Raw genomic sequence first — 20,152 nt, 5'->3', positions numbered from 1 at the left:
CTGACAGTAAGTGACACTTTTTGGTGACCACTGACACCAATACAGTGATCAGTGGTAAATGCACTGTCACTGTACTAATGAAACTGGCAGGGAAGGGGTTATCAAGGGCAATCAAAGGGTTAAATGTGCTTAGGGAGTGCTTTCTAACTGGGGGGGTGCTTTGGCTGTGAGAAGACAGATCTGTGTTCCTGCTTAGCAGAAACACAGGATCTCCGTCTTTCCTACTAGCAGAAGGGCGAACTGCCTTGTTTACATAGGCAGACTGCCATTCTGCCTCTCTCGGGAATGATTGGCGGGTACCAGCGAACCAGACCCGATGTGTCCAATCACAGTGGAAGCTGGACGCTGATCCGGAAGGCCAAAATCCTGTACCTGTACGTGAATTCACGCCCTGCAGAATGCAAACGTGGGGCTGGCGGCAAGTGGTTAAAGTGTTACTAAACCCAGGGCTCTACATTCACTATATCTGGTTTCCCACAGTACACATAATATGGAAATGCAATTATTTTAGTTACTATAAAGAGAAACGCATAATGAGCTAGTATGCATCGCATACTAGCTCATTATGAAATACTTACCTCAGAACGAGCCCCCGTCGTGCCGCTCACTCACCTGTATGACGGGCGACATGTTCAGTCGCCCGTCTTCCGGGATCGCGGCATCCGGCCATCTGATTGGCCGGAGCCGCGGTGACGTCACTCCTGCACACGCGCACGGGAGCCGACAGTCACGGCATGGGGCTCTGAAGGAATGGCACGAGCGGCCGTTCCTTCATAGCGCATGCGCCAGTGATGTCACTGGATGCATCGAAGGTAAATATCTCCTAAACGGTACATGTTTAGGAGATATTAACAGTACCTATAGGTAAGCCTTATCATAGGCTTACCTATAGGTACAACTTGCAGAGGAGGGTTTACTTCCTCTTTAAAGCTTGCAGGAGGAGTTTTCATTCCCCTCTGACTGTCTTATAAGGCTGCATGACCCCTGACCTTCTAGCAATACACACCAAACTGAGCATGTGCAGAGTACCTCCAAGGCTCTCTACTATCAGGAGATGGATCAGAGAAGACAGGATCAAACTGCCTTTTTACACAATGCGGAGGATTAACTCTTTAGGTTCACAGTCACATAGTGAGTTGAAAAAAAGACATCAGTCCATCCAGTCCAACCCATAATGTGTGTGTGTTTGCTACTAACCGTACATTGTATACCCCTGTATGTTGTGGTCTTTAAGGTGCCCATCTAATAGTTTTTTTTAAACTATCAATGCTCCCTGCTGATATGACTGCTTGTGGAAGAGAATGCCACATCCTTACTGCTCTGACAGTAAAGAACGCCTTACGTAGTTTAAGGTTAAACCGTTCTAATTTTAGTGAGTGGCCACGTGTCTTATTGAAATTCCATAACTCTGAAACGTTTGTTCCTTATGCTAGGGTCCCCAGTACAGTATTTGTACATTGATATCATATCCCCTCTCAATCGTCTCTTCTGCCGGGAGAATAAGTTCAGTGCTTGTAGTCTTTCCTCATAGCGGATGTCCTCCATTCCCCTAATTATTTTTGTTTCCCTTCTCTGGACTCTTTCCAGTTCCAGCACATCCTTCCTGAGGACCGGTGCCCAGAACTGGACAGCATACTCCAGATGTGGCCGGACCAGAGTCTTGTAGAGAGGGAGAATAATCTATTTCTGGAGTGAATCCCTTTTTTTATACATGCTAGTATTCTGTTGGCTTTGCTTGCAGCGGCCACTGCCAAGCCTGTTGTCCACTAGGACCCCCAGGTCCTTTACTATCTTAGATTCACCCAGGGGGGTTCCCCCCCCTAGCGAGTAACTTGCGTTCGTATTTCTGACAGTGCATTACTTTACATTTTTCAAAACTAAACCTCATCTGCCATGTAGTTGCCCACCCCATTATTTTGTTCAGGTCCGCTTGTAAGGTTTCCACATCCCGCATAGAAGATATTGGCATGCTTAACATTGTCTGCAACAAGCATGCTTTACAGCAGTGGTCCTCAACCCTGGTCCTCAGGGCCCACTAACAGGCCAGATTTGCAAGATAACTGAAATACATCCCAGGTGATATCATTTGCTGCTCAGTGATTGCAGCATTCTAGTCTGCATCTCCCCAAGGTAATACTTAAAATCTGGCCTGTTAGTGGGCCCTGAGGACCGGAGCTGAGGACCACTGCTTTACAGCATATACAGACTGATTTTACTGTTGTGGGTTTAGTAAGACTTTAATTTATCTTAGGGTGCTCCAATAGCACAAACTTTAAAGGATGATTCCACCTTTTGCAAAAAAAAATAAAAAGTAAAAAACAATAAAATATAAGCATTTGTTTATTTGGTCCATAAAGACATGGATGAGCGAGTTTGAGGTGGAGGAACTTGACTGGCCTGCACAGAGTCCTGACCTCAACCCGATAGAACACCTTTGGGATAAATTAGAGCAGAGACTGCGAGCCAGGCCTTCTCATCCATATCAGTGCTTGACATCCCAAATGCGCTTCTGGAAGAATGGTCAAACATTCCCTAAACCTTGTGGACAGCCTTCCCAGAAGAGTTGAAGCTGTTATAGCTGCAAAGGGTGGGCCAACTCAATATTGAACCCTACAGACTAAGACTGGGATGCCACTAAAGTTCAATTGTGTGTATAGGCAGGCATCCTAATACTTTTGGCAATATAGTGTAAGTATGTCTTTATAACCACAGACATTTTTATTAGTGGTGCACTGAAATTTCGGCAACCAAAATTTTCGGCCGAAAATGGGCTTATTCCATTCCGGCCGAAAATGGGTTAAAGATGCCGATATTAATGATGGCCGCAGCGCAGGTTTCAAAAGACCCGCCTCTGGTGGGCAGCACGCCTCCCGGTAATGTCACTACTACTACGATGTGTATGAATGAACTAACACACAGGGCAGGCAGGCGAGCGGCCGCTAATAGCTATAACTAAGTGAGCGCTTCACTTCCCTATGAGGCGGGTATCTCCTCTGACAGGGAAGTGAAGCGCTCACTTAATTATAGCCATTAGCGGCCACTCGCCCGCCCGGTGTGTTAGTTCATTCATGCACATCATAGTAGTAGTGACATTACCGGGAGGCGGGCCGCCGGCCAGAGGCACGTCTTTTGAAAGGAAGGACACAGGAGGAGCTGAGAGTAAGGAGATTGCATCATTGGGATGGGAATGCTGAGGCGAGGTTACCAATGGTATTTGTATTATGCAGCAGGAGGGGGTTAATGTATTGCCACTGCTGGTCACTGATGCATTAGTGACCGACCAGTGGCAATTAATTAACCCTTTTGTGCTGCATTAGTGCAACCAGTATCAGTGCAACCAGTGTTTACACTGATATTGGTTGCACTAATGCAGCACAAAGGGGTTAATTAACTGCCACTGGTCGGTCACTTATGCATCAGTGACCAGCAGTAGCAATACATTAACCCCCTCATGCTGCATAATACAAATACCATTGGTAATTAAATTAACCAATTGCCAACCCGTCACAGTACATATACTGTGAAAGGGTGGCAGCGACAGGTGTACGTAGCTGCCTGTTTTTGGTGTATACCCCTCTTCTATCTATTTTAAAATCATTTGGGGGAAAAAAGTCATTTTCGGTTTTCGGCCAAGGGCATCCTGCAGTTTCGGTTTCGGCCCAGAATTTTCATTTCGGTGCATCCCTAATTTTTATGTTTCCACAAAGGACCTGTTTGATTTAAATTTGAATAAAGTAGTAAATATGATATAACATTTCATTACTCAATAACCCTTGCCGACTAACCACATAAGTCCTTTTAGGCTTGGTTCACACTACTGTGATGCAATTTTGACTCGATTTGCAGTGCGATTATGTAGTGCGACTTTGGTAGCATTTATTTATGTGGTTTGCATATTCTATGGGAACAAATCACACTGTAAATCATACCACAAGAACCTTTTCCAAAATTGCACTGCACAGGGTTACATTGATGTTAACAAGCACCATTGAAAATAAAGTGATTTGTGTTGTCATGCGATTCTGTGTGACTTAAGTCACATCTGAAATCACACTAGTAAGAAGCAATACAAAGCAATTCTCAGCTGTCATTTTGACAGGTGTAATTACCAGCAGCAGAGAAGCTGAACTCTAGGAGATACATCCTATATACTAAGTTAATACAGTCTATAAATATTATACAAAAGGACGTACAATACTAAAATACATGCAAATGTCCCAGGGGTTTGTTGTTTTAAAGGCCCTGCAGATACAGAAATATGTTGATCTGTGCAAAAATGCACCCCGCTACCAATTTCCTGTCATAGACTGGAAACACATCCCTTTTCTGTGTTGAGATTTGAAGAAATGGTCAGCTCTGTCCTGCTGTCCTTGCTAAAAACTGCTGGTGCTGGATCCCTCACGCTCTCCTCATTTCCACAACACAGGGTTCTGTAGGCCATGATAGGAACTGGGAGGGCTTTTAAGAAAGCTAAAAAGTTTTTCACAGGTCACAGGGCAGCTCTTAGAGCCCATTCACATTGAGGCGACACGACTTCGGGGGGCGACCTGTGAAGTCACGTGCACCGCGACTTGCAGAGACTTCACATAATGGAAGTCTATGCAAGTCACCTCCAGGTCGCCCCAAAGTAGTACAGGACCCTTTTTCTAAGTCGGAGCGACTTGTGTCGCTCCTTTTAGAACGGGTCCTGTACTACTTAATGGACCGCGACATACCGCAACTTGTCAGGCTGACAAGTCGCGCTAATTGTGAATGGGCTCTTAAAGTCACATTTTAGGTTCTATTTTTTTTTAATAATAAACATGTCATACTTACCTGCTCTGTGCAGTGGTTTTGCACAGAGCAGTGCAGATCCTCCCCTTCTCAGGTCACCCATCGGCGCTCCTGGCCCTTCCATCCTGCCTAGTGCTTTAGAGTGAGCTTGCTCGGGTACCCCCATAGCAAGTTGCGTGCTATGGGGGGCACCTGCGCAAGTTTGCTCCCAAGGCGCTGCTCCGTGTGTCCATTCACAGACAGAGCGTGGCTCCGCCTACCTCCCTTCTCTTCTCATTGGCTCACTGGCTGTGATCGACAGTAGCAGGAACCAATAGCTACCACTGCTGTCTTAGCCAATGAGGGAGAGACCCGGGACAGCCGAGGCTTTTGTGCACATCGCTGAATCGAGATGAGGCTCAGTTGAGTATTAAGGAGCTGCTGCTCACAGAAGTTTTTTTGCCTTCATGCATAGAATGCATGAAGGTAAAAAACCTTGGGCCTTTACAACCACTTTAAGGTTATGATATAGGGTTGCACCGATACAGTTCCCAATACTAAGTATTTACAGTTACATAAATGCTCCAATACCTGAAAATAATCTGGTGCGATTTAAACCCATACAAAATTAGCAGGCTTAATTTGCACAGTAAAGAATCACATGTGATTTGCACAGAAATGCAGTGCGATTCCTGTCCAAATCAAATGCGGTTTCCCCCACCTCTACCATGAGAACCCAGGGTTATCATAGTGACCTCAGCCTGGATTCACACAGGAGCAGTTCGGGGGACCGCATGTTATTTCGTGCAGGAACCATACCGCATTCCTATTCAAATCTAATGCGATTCTTTGGAGTACGATTTGAGCCAATTCGTTTTGTATGGGCTCAAAACGCACCGCAAAAGTTATCAGCAAGTACTTGACCGAAAGCATCGGTATTCGTACTCGCCGGTAAAAAATGGTATTGGTGAAACCCTAGTACATTTAATACACATATAGAAATCAAATAGGAAAAGCTCATTTTCAGGATTTACAATTACATATGCTTTTAAGTGCAACATCTCTCAACCATTTATCATGAAGCAAAGTAAACAAACTTACTGGAATTGCAATGGCCAAAGAATTGTTTTGCACTTCTTCCTCTTCCACTTCCATTTCTACTTCTAGATCCAAATCATTTTGTTTTAGAAAGTGTTGCAGGGATAATGGTGGCTTCTTTCTAAATGCCAGGTAATCCATCATGTTTCCTTGACACTGCTGCAGAAAGAATATTTCAATCAGATACTCCTTAAAGTTTTCCTTGAGGACTATCATGTTTTTATAGTGATGATCCAAACACTGTTTTCTCCACTGAGCAACTTCAGCATTTGCAGGTGGGATCTCTTCGAGCCTTTTAGGTTGCTTTTTAAAGATACTACTCATTGTTGGAGTCAGAGGAAGACTAGACAGTCCCTGAGGAGCAGAAGCCCGAGATGGACTTGTTGGAGTTTGTTGTGATGATACACCATAGGTCGATGTCCCCGCAACACCCGCTATCATACCTCCAGAAGTCCTATCAAAGCTGATGGTCCTTCCCAGCTGCTGGCTATGTATAACTTGTGGCTGCTGAATGAACTGTCCTTGTATAATACTGCTTATTTGAGTTGGTATATTTGTGGCCGTTAGGTGGCTTGGAGTTGCCAAGGTTTGTATACCAGTTCCTGCTGCAACAGTATTCTGTGAACCAAATTGATGAACGGTCCCAGCAGGCTGTGAATTGGAGTGCAACAAAGTACGAGTCTGAACTGGTGTGGAGGTGCTAGAAGGAAGATGCACTTGTGTTCCCGGTGCTATCTGAGTAATTCCAGAGCCTTCCTGAAAGACAAAGTGCCCAGTGCCAGAAGCACCAAGACTAAGCTGCCTGACAAACAAACTTGCATCCACAAATCCATGAGTGGGACTCTGGCTGCACATTCCCAAGCTAGCTCCAGTTGTTGCTGTTCGAACTCCTTGTATTGCTTGGATTGGCACAGAGTTGGGCTGTGTCGGACTCTGTGTTTGGACTTGCTGAGACATTGGGGAAGTGACCTGAATATAGGAAGGAGATCCATGTTCAAACCTTCTTGGCTGGGAACTGAACTGAAACCCAGGAGAGGCTGGACTTGCTAGTGGTAGTGAAGTCAGAGTAATCTGCTGGTTACCAGCCACCACCTGCCCCACATTCTGTAATGTAATGTTCACATTCTGACCGGCAACTGGATTACGGCTCATTATGAGTTGCTGTATTTGGTAGCTGGGTGACTGTGGTCCAGCAGAACTGACTGCTGGTGTAAAGGACTGTGCAGGAGATTGGGGTGTGGCCTTGTGAGACCTTTGCTGCTCTCCATCATTCCCTGAGCTGTTTTTAGGTGGTTGAGGTGTAGATTGAGTATCCTGGGGACTGCTACCATGGGGCATTATAACCCCAGCCCCCAAGCACGATTCAATCTATGTAATCCTGAAAAATTAAAAACAACATAATTAGCTTTGATATAAATCATAAGGAACACAAGAGCAAAAACAGAAAAGAATATGGTCGCAATCGTTTTTCACAGTCATACAAAATCCACTTGTGTTCAATAACATCTTTTATATACAAAAGAAAATAAAAACAAAGCAATTTTTTTCCAGGTTCAAAAAAAAAAAAAAAAGGATTACAACATATAAAAAAATTTAGCACAGCAGTGGAAAAATGAACACCATATATGAATCCAAATCTTCAAAATTCTCACAGCGATCTGTTCACAATCAAATGGGATAGGAAAGCTTGTCTTTCTAGAAATACACACAAATATTTTGGATAAAAAAAGGATTTCCATGCAATGTGATTATCGATACCATTTTTAACCACTTAAGCCCCGGAAGATTTTACCCCCATTCCGACCAGGGGGTATTTTGCGATTCGGCACTGCGTGACTTTAACGGACAATTGCGCGGTCGTGCGACGCTGTACCTAAACGAATTTGGCGTCCTTTTTTTCCCACAAACAGAGCTTTCTTTTGGTGGTATTTGATCACCTGTGCGATTTTTTGATCACGCGCTATAAACAAAAAAAGAGCGTCAATTTTGCAAAAATAGCAATATTTTTCACATTTTTTTATATGAAATTCCCCAAAAAAAAATTAAAAAATCAAAATTTTTTTACTTTTTCGGCCAATTTGTTTTATGCTACATATGTTTAGTAAAAAAAAAAAAAAAAAAAAAAAAAAAAAAAAACGCAAAAAGTGTATTTTGATTGGTTTGCGCAAAAGTTATCGCGTTTACTAACAAAGGGAAAGATTTCTGTCATTTTTGTTGTTTTTTTTTTTTAACGTGTAATGGCGGCGATCTGCGATTTTTTTTGCGGTACTGCGACATTGGGGCGGACAGATCGGACCCTTGACTGACATTTTTGACACTTTTGGGGTTACCAGTGACATTTCTACAGTAATCAGTGCTATATATATGCACTGTTACTGTAAAAATACACTGGTAGTGAAGGGGTTAACTTTATTTGGGAGGGAGGGGCTGTGTGTATCCCTAGGGGCATGCTTTCTACTGTGATTGGCTGGGGCTTGAGCTGTATGGACACTGATCAACGGATCTACATACTAGATCCGAGTGATCAGTATCCTAACAGCAAGGAGAATGACAGGTGGCTTGTTTACACAAGCTGCCTGACATTCTCCCTCTCCCCCGCCGATCGCCGAGTGACCGGCGGACATCGGGTCCGCCGGTCACACGCGCGGGGGGGGGGGGTCCGTGACCACGCGGGAGCGCGCCTCCGGGGGCGCGCGCTCGCTCCCTAGACCCTCACAAGCTAGTGACGTAGCCCTACGTCACTTTGCCTGTGAGGGGCTGACTGCCGACGTAGATCGGCGTTAGGCAGTCGGCAAGTGGTTAAAATAACTAAATATTAATAGTGTTCTGTTACTATGATCAATTTCCTTCTTTTTTAAAAGGGATTACAATTTCTAATCTAATTAGAATTTATTTGCAAAAAAAAAAAAAAGTCATATTACACATTACTTCACTTCCAATTCTATGCAGGAACGTAGCTATGTACATGGGAAGTTTCCCTGCAAATCCCTCCAAAGTGAGGGAATCCCTAGTTGTCACCAAAACTAGTGTCCTTATTGGAACACGATCACAGTTCTGAGAACAAGCCAAAATTTGGAATTTTCTTTTAACCACTTCCGGACCGGAAGGTTTTACCCCCGTAATGACCAGGCTATTTTTTGGGATACGGCACTTTAACTGACAAATGTGCAGTTGTGCAATGCTGTACTCAAAGAAAATGTATGTAATTTCTTTCCCACAAATAGAGCTTTCTTTTGGTGGTATTTGATCATCAAAAAAAAGAGTGACAATTCTGAAACTCTGCTATAAAACACAGCCAATAAAAAAAAAAATAATAAAAAAGCTAATTTTTTTTATATAATTTTAGGCCAATATGTATTCTGCTAAATATTATTGGTAAAAAAAAAAAAAATCCCAATAAGTGTATATTGATTGGTTTGGGAAAAAAGTTCTCACATCTAAAAACTAGGGGATAGATTTATGGCATTAGAATTTTTTTTTTTTTATAGTAATGGCGGCGATTAGCGATTTTTAGCAAGACTGTGACATTGCGGCAGACAGATCAAACACCTGACACTTTTGAGGGGACCAGTGACATTACTACAGTAGCCAGTGCTAAAAATATGCACTGATATTGTACTGACAATGGCAGGGAAGGGGTTAACACCAGGGGCGATCAAAGGGTTAAGTGTGTCCCTAGGCGGGTGCTTTCTAACTGTATGAGGGATGGACTCCCTAGATCAGGGGTCTACAAACTATGGCCCTCCAGTTGTTCAGGAACTACAATTCCCATCATGCCTAGCCACGTCTGTGAATGTCAGAGTTTTAAAATACCTAATGGGATGTGTAGTCCTGCAACAGCTGGAGGGCCGTAGTTTTGAGATCCCTGCACTAGATGAACACAGAGACCTGTGTTCCTGAATAGCAGGAACACAGGATCCCTGTGTTCATCTGTGACAGAACAGACACAAAAAAGCAACTCACGGCAAGCAAGAGCCAAGATAACATGTGGTTAATGTGTCAAGATGCGCAGTTAAGCTCCCGTTTACACTAGAACGTGGTGCGGGAAACCTGCAATCCGTGAACGTTTTCTGCACCACATTCAAAAATGCACTGCACCTGTGATCTGCACTGGAGGTCAGTGCAATGTTAACAACACCCAAAAACGCATGTCGCATGTGGATTGCACAGGAAAATTATGCGCATTTCTGTGTGTAGCAATATTTCCAGGCATTGCGCCTGATGTGGGTCTGCCATTGATACCGGTAACACTTCCAACACATTTAGGTTGAAAACCCAAGTGTGAAAACTGAGACAATGACCATTCCGGCATCTTTGGTTTGTTTTGTTTATTTTGTAATGGGGATGGGAGAAGGGAATGAGTGGGATACTCCTCTGGCTCAACTAGGCTCAACTGGGACACTGTACAGAAAAATGCCTATTAGCGCTGTCTTGACGCCAGCTGAATGCCAGCCAACGCTCCCTGGCGCTCGAAGAGCCTGTTCTGCTGAACTGTGCTGAAACTTCGACTTTAAAGAGGTTGTAAACTCGTTTGAAAGTTTTTTTTTTTTTTACAACCTGCAAGAGAAACGCATAATGAGCTAGTATGCATCGCATACTAGCTCATTATGAAATACTTACCTCAGAACGAGCCCCCGTCGTGCCGCTCACTCACCTGTATGACGGGCGACATGTTCAGTCGCCCGTCTTCCGGGATCGCGGCATCCGGCCATCTGATTGGCCGGAGCCGCGGTGACGTCACTCCCGCGCACGGGAGCCAACAGTCACGGCATGGGACTCTGGAGGAACGGCACGAGCGGCCGGTCCTTCAGAGCGCATGCGCCAGTGACGTCACTGGCTGCATGAAAGGTAAATATCTCCTAAACGGTGCATGTTTAGGAGATATTTACAGTACCTATAAATAAGCCTTAATATAGGCTTACCTATAGGTACAACTTTCCGAGGAGGGTTTACTTCCTCTTTAATACTCAGATTAACTCAGAAGATCCTGGACTATATGACACTTGACTCCTAACAATCTGTTTAGGTCAAAAGTCCGGTACAGCTCCCTCCAGCCCTTCACTGACTGAGGTATCTCCTTGTAACTGCTTGTGCTGCTGCAACTCCTAACACTGTACACTGCACTCTGTACACTTAACTCTTCAGGGCCCAACCGCTGGCACCCCCTCTGACACTTCAGGGCCCTCTCACTAGGCACCCCCTTAACACTAGCTGGCTCCTGGATCCCTGGGACCTTCACCAGCGGTGAGTACGAATACCGATACTTTCAGTCAAGTACACACCGATATTGAGTACTAATACTTTGCAGTGCAATTTGCGTCCATATAAAATTAATAGGTGCAAATCACACTACAAAGAATCACATGTGAGTTGAACAGCAATGCAGTGCGATTCCTGTTCCAAACGCATGCATTTTTCGCCACCGCTCAGGTGTGCATGAACCCAGTAAAGTAAATATCTAGTCAAATTCACATCTGCTGTGTCCCTGTCCTGCGGATGATAGCAAACCACGGCCGCTGGAGGTGCTCACAGGGCAGGAGGAGATTTCCACCCCCAAGCTAACATCACTTCTGCCTTATACCCACAGGAGTCCTGGAACTTCTCCAGCCCTGTCAGCATCTCCAGGGTCCATGGTTGGCTAAGTTCTGGAACTTCTGTGGGTATAAGACAAAAGTGATGTCAGCTTGGGGGCGGACCACCGGACATCTTCTCCAGCAGCAGTGGTTTGCAGGTCATCATCGGCAGGACGGGGACACTGCAGATATGGATTTGCCTGGATATTTACTTTGTGAGTTATAACATTTTAATAAACTGCCTATTGCTATTGCTGCACTACATGGCATTTTCCTTTCTTTACTGGGTTTACAAACACAGAAGCAGTGGTGTAAATAGCATGCGATTCGGACAGGAATCACACTGCATTCCTGTTCAAATCGCATGCGATTCCTTGCAGTGCGATTTGCGCCCATACATTTTATATGGACGCAAGTCGCACCGCAAAGTATTGGTATCGTGAGCATTTTCACGAGTACAAGCACTCCAGAAAATACTCGGTATTGGTGCATACCTACTACGGTATTTAGTAATCTTGATTCATAATCTATATACACACTTAGGCCCCTTTCAGACGGCGTGCCTCCGTCAAGCAGATCCGCCTGCTCAGTGGGAATCTGTCTGCTGATCCCCGCTGAGCATGCGGATAACAGGTCTGCATCTGCTCCGCTATCCAGAGCGGACACAGCCCACTGTTCTCTATAAGTGGATCTGATTCGCTAGGTGGATGGGAAACAGATCCCCATCCATCTGTTTTTGGTGGCCCAGGTCGGATTGGATGCCAGCGGGGGTAAGTGGACATGTCCGCCGCTCCATAGAGGACAATAGTTGGCCCGATTGGGTCCAACTGAAAAACGTCAGTGTGAAAGTGCCCTTGTAGAGCACTTAAAAACTCACAGTAGTGGGAATGGTGACTTAGAGTGTACACTGAGCTGTGCATGTACAACTCCATGTGCATTCTCCACACAGCTTGGTGCCAAAATGGATAAACTCTCTCGCACAAGAGTTACGTCATCTTATGCCAACTGAGAAGATGATGTTGGCGCAAAGCATGAGATCGTAAACGTCTTGAGCTGACTTAAAGCGGACTTCCAGCCTTTTCACTCACCTGTCCCACGGTCCAGCGATGCGGCTGCCCGTAGCCTCGATCCTCTTCCCCCTGGTCTCGGCGGCGCCGGCATCACTGGTGTGGGCACCCGGCTGTGACAGTTTGCGGCTTCACAGCCGGGTACGCACTGCGCGTCTTGATTGGCCGGCAATCTTCTGGGACCTCGGACATGTCCCAGAAGATTGCAGGGAGGGAGGGGGAGAGGAGAACTTCCGTTCAGGGCGCCGCGGCGCTGCGAGCGGAAGTGGGAGCAGGTACCTGTCAAAACTAGGTACCCGCTCCCCCCCCCCCCCCCCCCCCCAAAAAAAATGGCATGCCAAATATGGCATGTCAGGGGGTTATTACTACCTAAAACGGAAGTTCCACGTTTGGGTGGAACTCCGCTTTAAGATCTGACTGTTAGCTGCTCGTTTTGCAATTTGTTTTCCTTCATCTGTAAATTGGCGACATTATTTCCTCTCGCTTCCTGTTTTGCTATGGGACAGAAAGTGAAGGTAAATCTTCCATATGGGAAAATAAATCCTGACAGGGGCTATAACCCTCCCTTACTCTATCCAAAAAGTTCTACTTCAAAGTGGAACATTAAAGCAGAACTTTACCCATAACAACTTGATAAAAAAAAATTATGTTTTTTAGCAAGGAACATACATTCCACATTAATAATTATGCTATCTCCAGTATTGTACCTGCTTCTTCTTGCCGGAGGCTGCCATTTTCCTGAAGCCATGAGCAACTGAACCACAGTAAATCAAAAAGCGGAACTAAACCCATTGATTTAACAGTTTGAAAAAAACAGTTACATTCCTGGAATGCCGGCATCGCTAACTGTCACATTTGTGTCCTCAAACTGTCAAACCATCAAATGGCTGGTATCATAAGCGATCACATGTGCAGCACCATGGTAGTTGCAGATCAAACAGAAGCAGCTTACTTGGTTGTAAAGGATAGGAAGGTTTAATTCTACTTCAAGGCTGTCAGTGATCTAGCATGACTTAATTTTCCACTCCTGGTAGATTACTTCAGGCTGGCCCTTTTTGCAGGTATTGCTATTTAACCGCTTGCCGACCGCCGCACGACTATGTACTGCGGCGGTCAGCCCCTCACAGGCAGAGTGACGTATCGGTACGTCACTAGCCTGGGAGGGTCTGGGGAGCGAGCGGGCGCGCTCCCGCGCGGTCACGGACCCCCCCGCGCGTGTGACCGGCGGACCCGATGTCCGCCGGCCACTCTGCGATCGGCGGGGGAGAGGGAGAAAGTCAGGCAGCTTGTGTAAACAAGCTGCCTGTCATTCTCCTCGGTGTAAAGACACTGATCACACGGATCTACTATGTAGATCCGTTGATCAGTGTCCTTACAGCTCAAGCCACGGCCAATCACAGTAGAAAGCACGCCCCTAGGGACACACACAGCCCCTCCCTCCCAAATAAAGTTAACCCCTTCACTACCAGTGTATTCTTACAGTAACAGTGCATATGTATAGCACTGATTACTGTAGAAATGTCACTGGTAACCCCAAAAGTGTCAAAAATGTCAGTCAAGGGTCCGATCTGTCCGCCCCAATGTCGCAGTACCGCAAAAAAAAAAAAAAAAAAAAAAAAAAAAAAAAATCGCAGATCGCCACCATTACGCGTTAAAAAAAAAACAAAAATTACAAAAATCTTTCCCTTTGTTAGTAAACGCGATAACTTTTGCGCAAACCAATCAAAATACGCTTTTTGCGATTTTTTTTACCAAACATAGGTAGCATAAAACAAATTGGCCGAAAATGTTAAAAAAATTTTGATTTTTACATTTTTTTGGGGGGGAATTTCATATAAAAAAATGTGAAAAATATTGCTATTTTTGCAAAATTGACGCTCTTTTTTTGTTTATAGCGCATGATAAAAAAAAAAAAAAAAAAAAAAAAAAAAAAAAAAAATCGCACAGGTGATCAAATACCACCAAAAGAAAGCTCTGTTTGTGGGAAAAAAAGGACGCCAAATTCGTTTAGGTACAGCGTCGCACGACCGCGCAATTGTCCGTTAAAGTCACGCAGTGCCGAATCGCAAAATACCCCCTGGTCGTTTAGCAGCCAAATCCTCCGGGGCTTAAATGGTTAAACATTAAAAAATAAGGGTCTATACAGTTTAAAATGCAGTAATACAATGTCTCACCCTGCTCTGCACATGCTCAGTTGCTTTCCATTTTTAGGTACTACCAAGTTTGTAGAGGCTGATTAGCCGACAGCCTCCAAGCCAAAATAAACCCTTGTATCCTTTACAGCCAAGGCAGCTGCTTCTGTTTGAATTGCAACTGCCATGGTGCTGAACGTGATCAGTTAGGACACAAGACATTTGATGGTCTGGCAGTTTGGTTGAGGACACAAGCAAATGTGACAGTTATGGATTCCGGCATTCCAGGAATGTAATTGTTTTCTGAAACCGTTAAATCAATGTATTTGGTTCCTCTTTATGAGTTACTGCTGTTCAGAGGCTCTTGGCTTCAGCAAAATGGCAGCAAGAAGAAACAATGCCGGAGGCAATTAACAGCACACTAATTTTGGTAGCATAGTTATTAACCACTTCCTGCAAAATCACGTACCTGCATGTCATTATGAGGAAGTGGTTGTACGAGGGCAACGCCTGCAGCTAGAGGCATTGGTCTCCGGCCACTGGCTGGCCAGAGACCAGAGCAAAGCCAAAATCGGCTTTGATCAGGTTTCTGATGTAATAACCCGGCAGCAACGTCACTTACGGCAGCCATTGGCACCGATTTGAAAATAATCTAATATATTTAAAAACACCAATTTTGGTTTTTTGAATACTTTGAAGTGCAGAGGAGGGGTTTGGTGTCTTTTGGAACCCAAGATCCCTCCATTAGGAGTACCTTTCACAAGGAATGTTTACATTCCTTGAAACAGCAATAAAAGTAATTCGATTTTTTTAAAGACAGTGTAAAAAATACATAACAAGAAAAATGTTTTATTAATTTATTTTTTTTTTTTAAGCGCCCCTGTCCGCCAAAGAAAATGCATACGTAAGTCTCACCCGCAAATGAAAACGGTGTTCAAATCACACGTGAGGTATCGCTGCGATTGTTAGAGCGAGAGCAATAATTCTAGCACTAGACCTCCTCTAACTCCAAACTGGAATTTTATTTTTAAAGAAAGCGTCAAAAAAATAATTAAAATAAATAAGAAAAAAAAAATGTAAAGCGTCCCTGCGTGTTTGTGCACCAAAGAAAACGCATACGTAAGTTGCGCCCGCAAATGTAAACCGTGCCCAAATCACACATGTGGTATCGCCACGATCGTTAGAGTGAGAGCAATAATTTGTGCAAGATCTCCTCTGTAACTCTAAACTGGTAACAGTTAAAAATTTTAAAGCAATGCCTATGGAGATTTAAAAGTACCGTAGTTTGTCCCCATTACACAAGTGTGTGCAATTTTAAAGTGTAACATCATCTTTTACAATAGACAAAAAAATTGGGCTAACTTTACGGTTTCGTTTTTTGTTTTTAGATTCAGCAAAGTGTATTTTTTACCCCAAATAATTGCGTTTAAAAGACCGCTGTGCAAATACCATGTGACATAAAATATTGCGAAGACCGCCATTTTATGCTCCGGAGTCTCTGCTAAAAAAATAATAATAATATAATATATATCTCATATCTTTGGGGTTCTGAGTCATTTTCTAGCAAAAAAAAAATACTGATTTCAACTTGTAGGCAATCAAGGTCAGAAACAGGCCTGGTCTTTAATTGGTTAATATGGAATGTACGTACCTTGCTAAAGAACTTAATTTTTTTTAGGTTATGAGTAAAATTCCACATTAGGAACCTGTTTACAAAACAGAAAAGCGTTCTGGATCCTTTTTAGTCCCCGTTCACACTGGAGCGACCTGTGAGGCACGGGGCCTTAGCATGCGCATTTTTGATGCATATTTTTTTTTACCTTAAATGACACGTGCGTTTATGATGCGTTTTTCCGTGTTCAGTACAGTTCCATGCAGGAAAAAAAATGCAGCATTTTCTACTTTTTGTTCTGGAACTGGAATGCACTGGTGTGAACTATGCCATTGAAAACCATATAACCTACTTTCCATGCATTTTTTCCATGCATTTTTGATAAAAAAAAAATGCACTGGACCTTAAAGCGGAGTTCCGGCCACAAAAATCGGCATAATCGATTTTGTGGCCATCCGCTTGCTTTTCCCCACCTGAAAAGGAAATGGATAGTTAGGATTTTTTTTTTTACTTACCTTGTTATTGCAGAAAGATATACTCACCTTCCTTCCACTTCCTCCCTCGGCAGCTGCGGCCCGCGCCGTCACTTCCGGTTTGCAATGATTCCTGGGAGCTGAACGTCAGCGCTCCCAGGAATCAATGCGACGGCACCGGCCCCACTCATCACTTCTGGTGCGACGCCGCATTCCCCGCTAAACAGCTTCTGGGCATGCCCAGAAGCTGTGGAGGAATGCGGCGCCGCACCGGAAGTGACGAGTGGGGCTGGTGAAGGCGCATTCTGGGAGAAAAGGACACGGAAGAGGACACAGAGGATCGCGCTGGCTTCAGCTGCCCACAACAGAGATGGCAACGCTGGAGAAGAAATTTTAAAAGTGAGTATTTCTTCTTGCAGGTAAGTGCGAACCGGGACAAATCAGAGGCTAGCCATTGTGGAATGTACTAGCCCTGACTGTCCCGGGGTATTTTCATTGAAAATATTTTTGTGTGGCTGGAACTCCACTTTAAGCTTTCCATACACTCGACAATCTGATTGTATATTCCCATTAAAGTGGAGTTCCGGCCACAAAAAAATATTTTCAATGAAAATACCCCGGGACAGTCAGGGCTAGTACATTCCACAATGGCTAGCCTCTGATCTGTCCAGGTTCGCACTTACCTGCAAGAAGAAATACTCACTGTTAAAATTCCTTCTCCATCGTTGCCATCTCTGTTGTGGGCAGCTGAAGCCAGTGCGATCCCCTTTTGCGTCCTCTTCCGTGTCCTCTTCTCCCAGAATGCACCTGCACTGGCCCCTCTCGCCACTTCCTATGTGGCGCCGCATTCCTCCACAGCTTCTGGGCATGCCCAGAAGCTGTTTAGCGGGGAATGCGGCGTCGCCCCGGAAGTGACGAGCGGGGCCGGTGCCATCGCATTGATTCCTGGGAGCGATGACGTTCAGCTCCCAGGAATCATTGCAAACCGGAAGTGACGGCACGGGCCGCAGCTGCCGAGGGAGGAAGTGGAAGAAAGGTGAGTATATCTTTCTGCAATAACAAGGTAAGTAAAAAAAAAAAAAATCGTAACTATCCATTTCCTTTTCAGGTAGGGAAAAGCAAGCGGATGGCCACAAAATCGATTATGTCGATTTTGTGGCCGGAACTCCGCTTTAAAGTAAACTTTTTATTGGATAGAGTGGTTTTTAAAGCTATCTGTATCCCCATGTTGGGGCGATTCATCCTCTTTTTTTTTTTGTCCCATTTACCATTATCAAAAGAAAAATCACAATTTTGGGTTGTCCCCAGAATGATAATAGAGGGGAAATATCCCTGGGATTTCTTCACTTTGAAAGTTTTCCAATCACTTCCTGTTTTGGCTATGGAAAAGGAAGTGAAGGGAAATCTCCCTAATTGGACACAGATGGCAAAGGAATCCTGACAGGGGGTAAAATTCTCTCTTATTCTATCCAAAATGACAAGAAATAGGCATTGGTTGTAGTGCAGCTGAGAATGTACAATCAGATTGTATGGTGTATGTACATAGATAGGTGTATAGAGAAGGAAGAGTGAGTAGCTGCAGCTCAGGGTGGTCTGTCTCAGTATATACAATGCTGGTCAGTATATAACAATGCTGGTCAGTATATAACAATGCATAGTTACATAGTTAGTGAGGTTGAAAAAAGACATCAGTCCATCCAGTTCAACCTATGATGTGTGTGTTTTTGCTTTTAACCGTACATTGTATACCCCTGTATGTTGTGGTCTCTAAGGTGCCCATCTAATAGTTTTTTGAAACTATCAATGCTCCCTGCTGATACCACTGCTTGTGGAAGAGAATTCCACATCCTTACTGCTCTTACAGTGAAGAACCCCTTACGCATTTTAAGGTTAAACCGCCTTTCCTCTAGTTTTAGTGAGTGGCCACGTGTCTTATTGTATTCCCTTACTCTGAATAGTTTGTTCCTTATGCCAGGGTCACCAGTACAGTATTTGTACATTGATATCATATCCCCCCTCAATCGTCTCTTCTCCAGAGAGAATAGGTTCAGTGCTTGTAGTCTTTCCTCATAGCTGATGTCCTCCATTCCCCTAATTATTTTTGTTGCCCTTCTCTGGACTCTCTCCAGTTCCAGCACATCCTTCCTGAGGATCGGTGCCCAGAACTGGACAGCATACTCCAGATGTGGCCGGACCAGAGTCTTGTAGAGCGGGAGAATAATCTCTTTATTTCTGGAGTGAATCCCCTTTTTTTATACAACCCAGTATTCTGTTGGCTTTGCTTGCAGCTGCTTGGCATTGCATGTCACTGCCAAGCCTGTTGTCTACCAGTACCCCCAGGTCCTTTTCCATCCTAGACTCACCCAGAGGTTCCCCCCTAGTGAGTAGCTTGCTTTCGTGTTTCTGACACCCAAGTGCATTACTTTACATTTTTCAACATTAAACCTGAAATGCTGGTCAGTATATAACAATGCTGGTCAGTACATAACAATGCTGGTCAGTATATAACAATGCTGGTCAGTACATAACAATGCTGGTCAGTACATAACAATGCTGGTCAGTACATAACAATGCTGGTCAGTAGTAAAGTACATACAATGCTGGTCAGTATATACAATGCTGGTCAGTATATAACAATGCTGGTCAGTCCATAACAATGCTGGTCAGTACATACAATGCTGGTCAGTACATACAATGCTGGTCAGTACATACAATGCTGGTCAGTACATACAATGCTGGTCAGTACATACAATGCTGGTCAGTCAGTACCTCTTACACACTGCCACCAGCCAGACTCTGGAGGTTTATATCCCGCACAGCTCTCCCCCTTCCGGGTCTATGACCCCCCCCCCGCTCCCTCAGGCAGTCTGTTCAGGCCGAGACACACAATGGAGGAGTAGGAAGTTCCCTGTGTGGGCCTCGGTGTAGGCCTGAGCCATGTCTGCCTCTCTCCGGAGCTTCCACACACACTGAGAGAGAACACAGAGAGATAGAACAGGCCTCTCCGGGCCCGCACTGCCCCCCGCTGGGAGGAGGGGAGCACACACACTCACATAAGGAAGAAGAGGCGCCACTACACGTTGTTTGTGTGAGTGCGGAAAGTTCTCCTTATCACCAACCCGCCCGAACCTCCCTCCTCCCCGAGCCCAGCCACACTCCCCCAGCACCGCTCTGCTCCTCATACTCACCCCAAACACGCTCCAGCACCGCTCCTCCGCCCGCCACACTCACAAAAGGCAGTCCGGATCTCCGCCGGAGGATCCCTCACTGCGGTGGCCGGCACAGGACATAACTAAACAAAGACTTCCCTCGTCCGCCGCCAGAGGGCGCCGCTGGGCGTGTTCTCCTACACTGCTGTTCTCCCATCTATTTCTATGTACAGTCCAGAGATCACGAGGGACTATGTAAGAAAAGAGAAAACCAACAGTGTTTTAATAACCACTTG

The 20,152-nt window shown here is 44.8% G+C and overlaps 1 protein-coding gene across 1 annotated transcript in view; it reads right to left on the bottom strand.

Moving 5' to 3' along the window:
• Positions 1 to 19,993, bottom strand: part of LOC309562146 (E1A-binding protein p400-like) — a 305,609-nt gene extending 285,616 nt beyond the window's left edge. Inside the window, exons 1-2 of the mRNA XM_082266271.1 lie at positions 19,896 to 19,993; positions 5,854 to 7,228 (exon numbers count right to left, since the gene is read on the bottom strand). Coding sequence (XP_082122397.1) covers positions 5,854 to 7,188 — 1,335 coding nt within the window. The 5' untranslated portion in view covers positions 7,189 to 7,228; positions 19,896 to 19,993. The remainder of the gene's footprint in view (positions 1 to 5,853; positions 7,229 to 19,895) is intronic.
• Between the last annotated feature and the right edge of the window lie 159 nt (positions 19,994 to 20,152).

Source organism: Pelophylax lessonae, assembly GCF_965119305.1.
Source record: "Pelophylax lessonae genome assembly, chromosome: 1".
Classification (NCBI taxonomy): Eukaryota; Metazoa; Chordata; class Amphibia; order Anura; family Ranidae; genus Pelophylax; species Pelophylax lessonae.
This window is presented reverse-complemented; position numbering and strand designations above follow the sequence as displayed.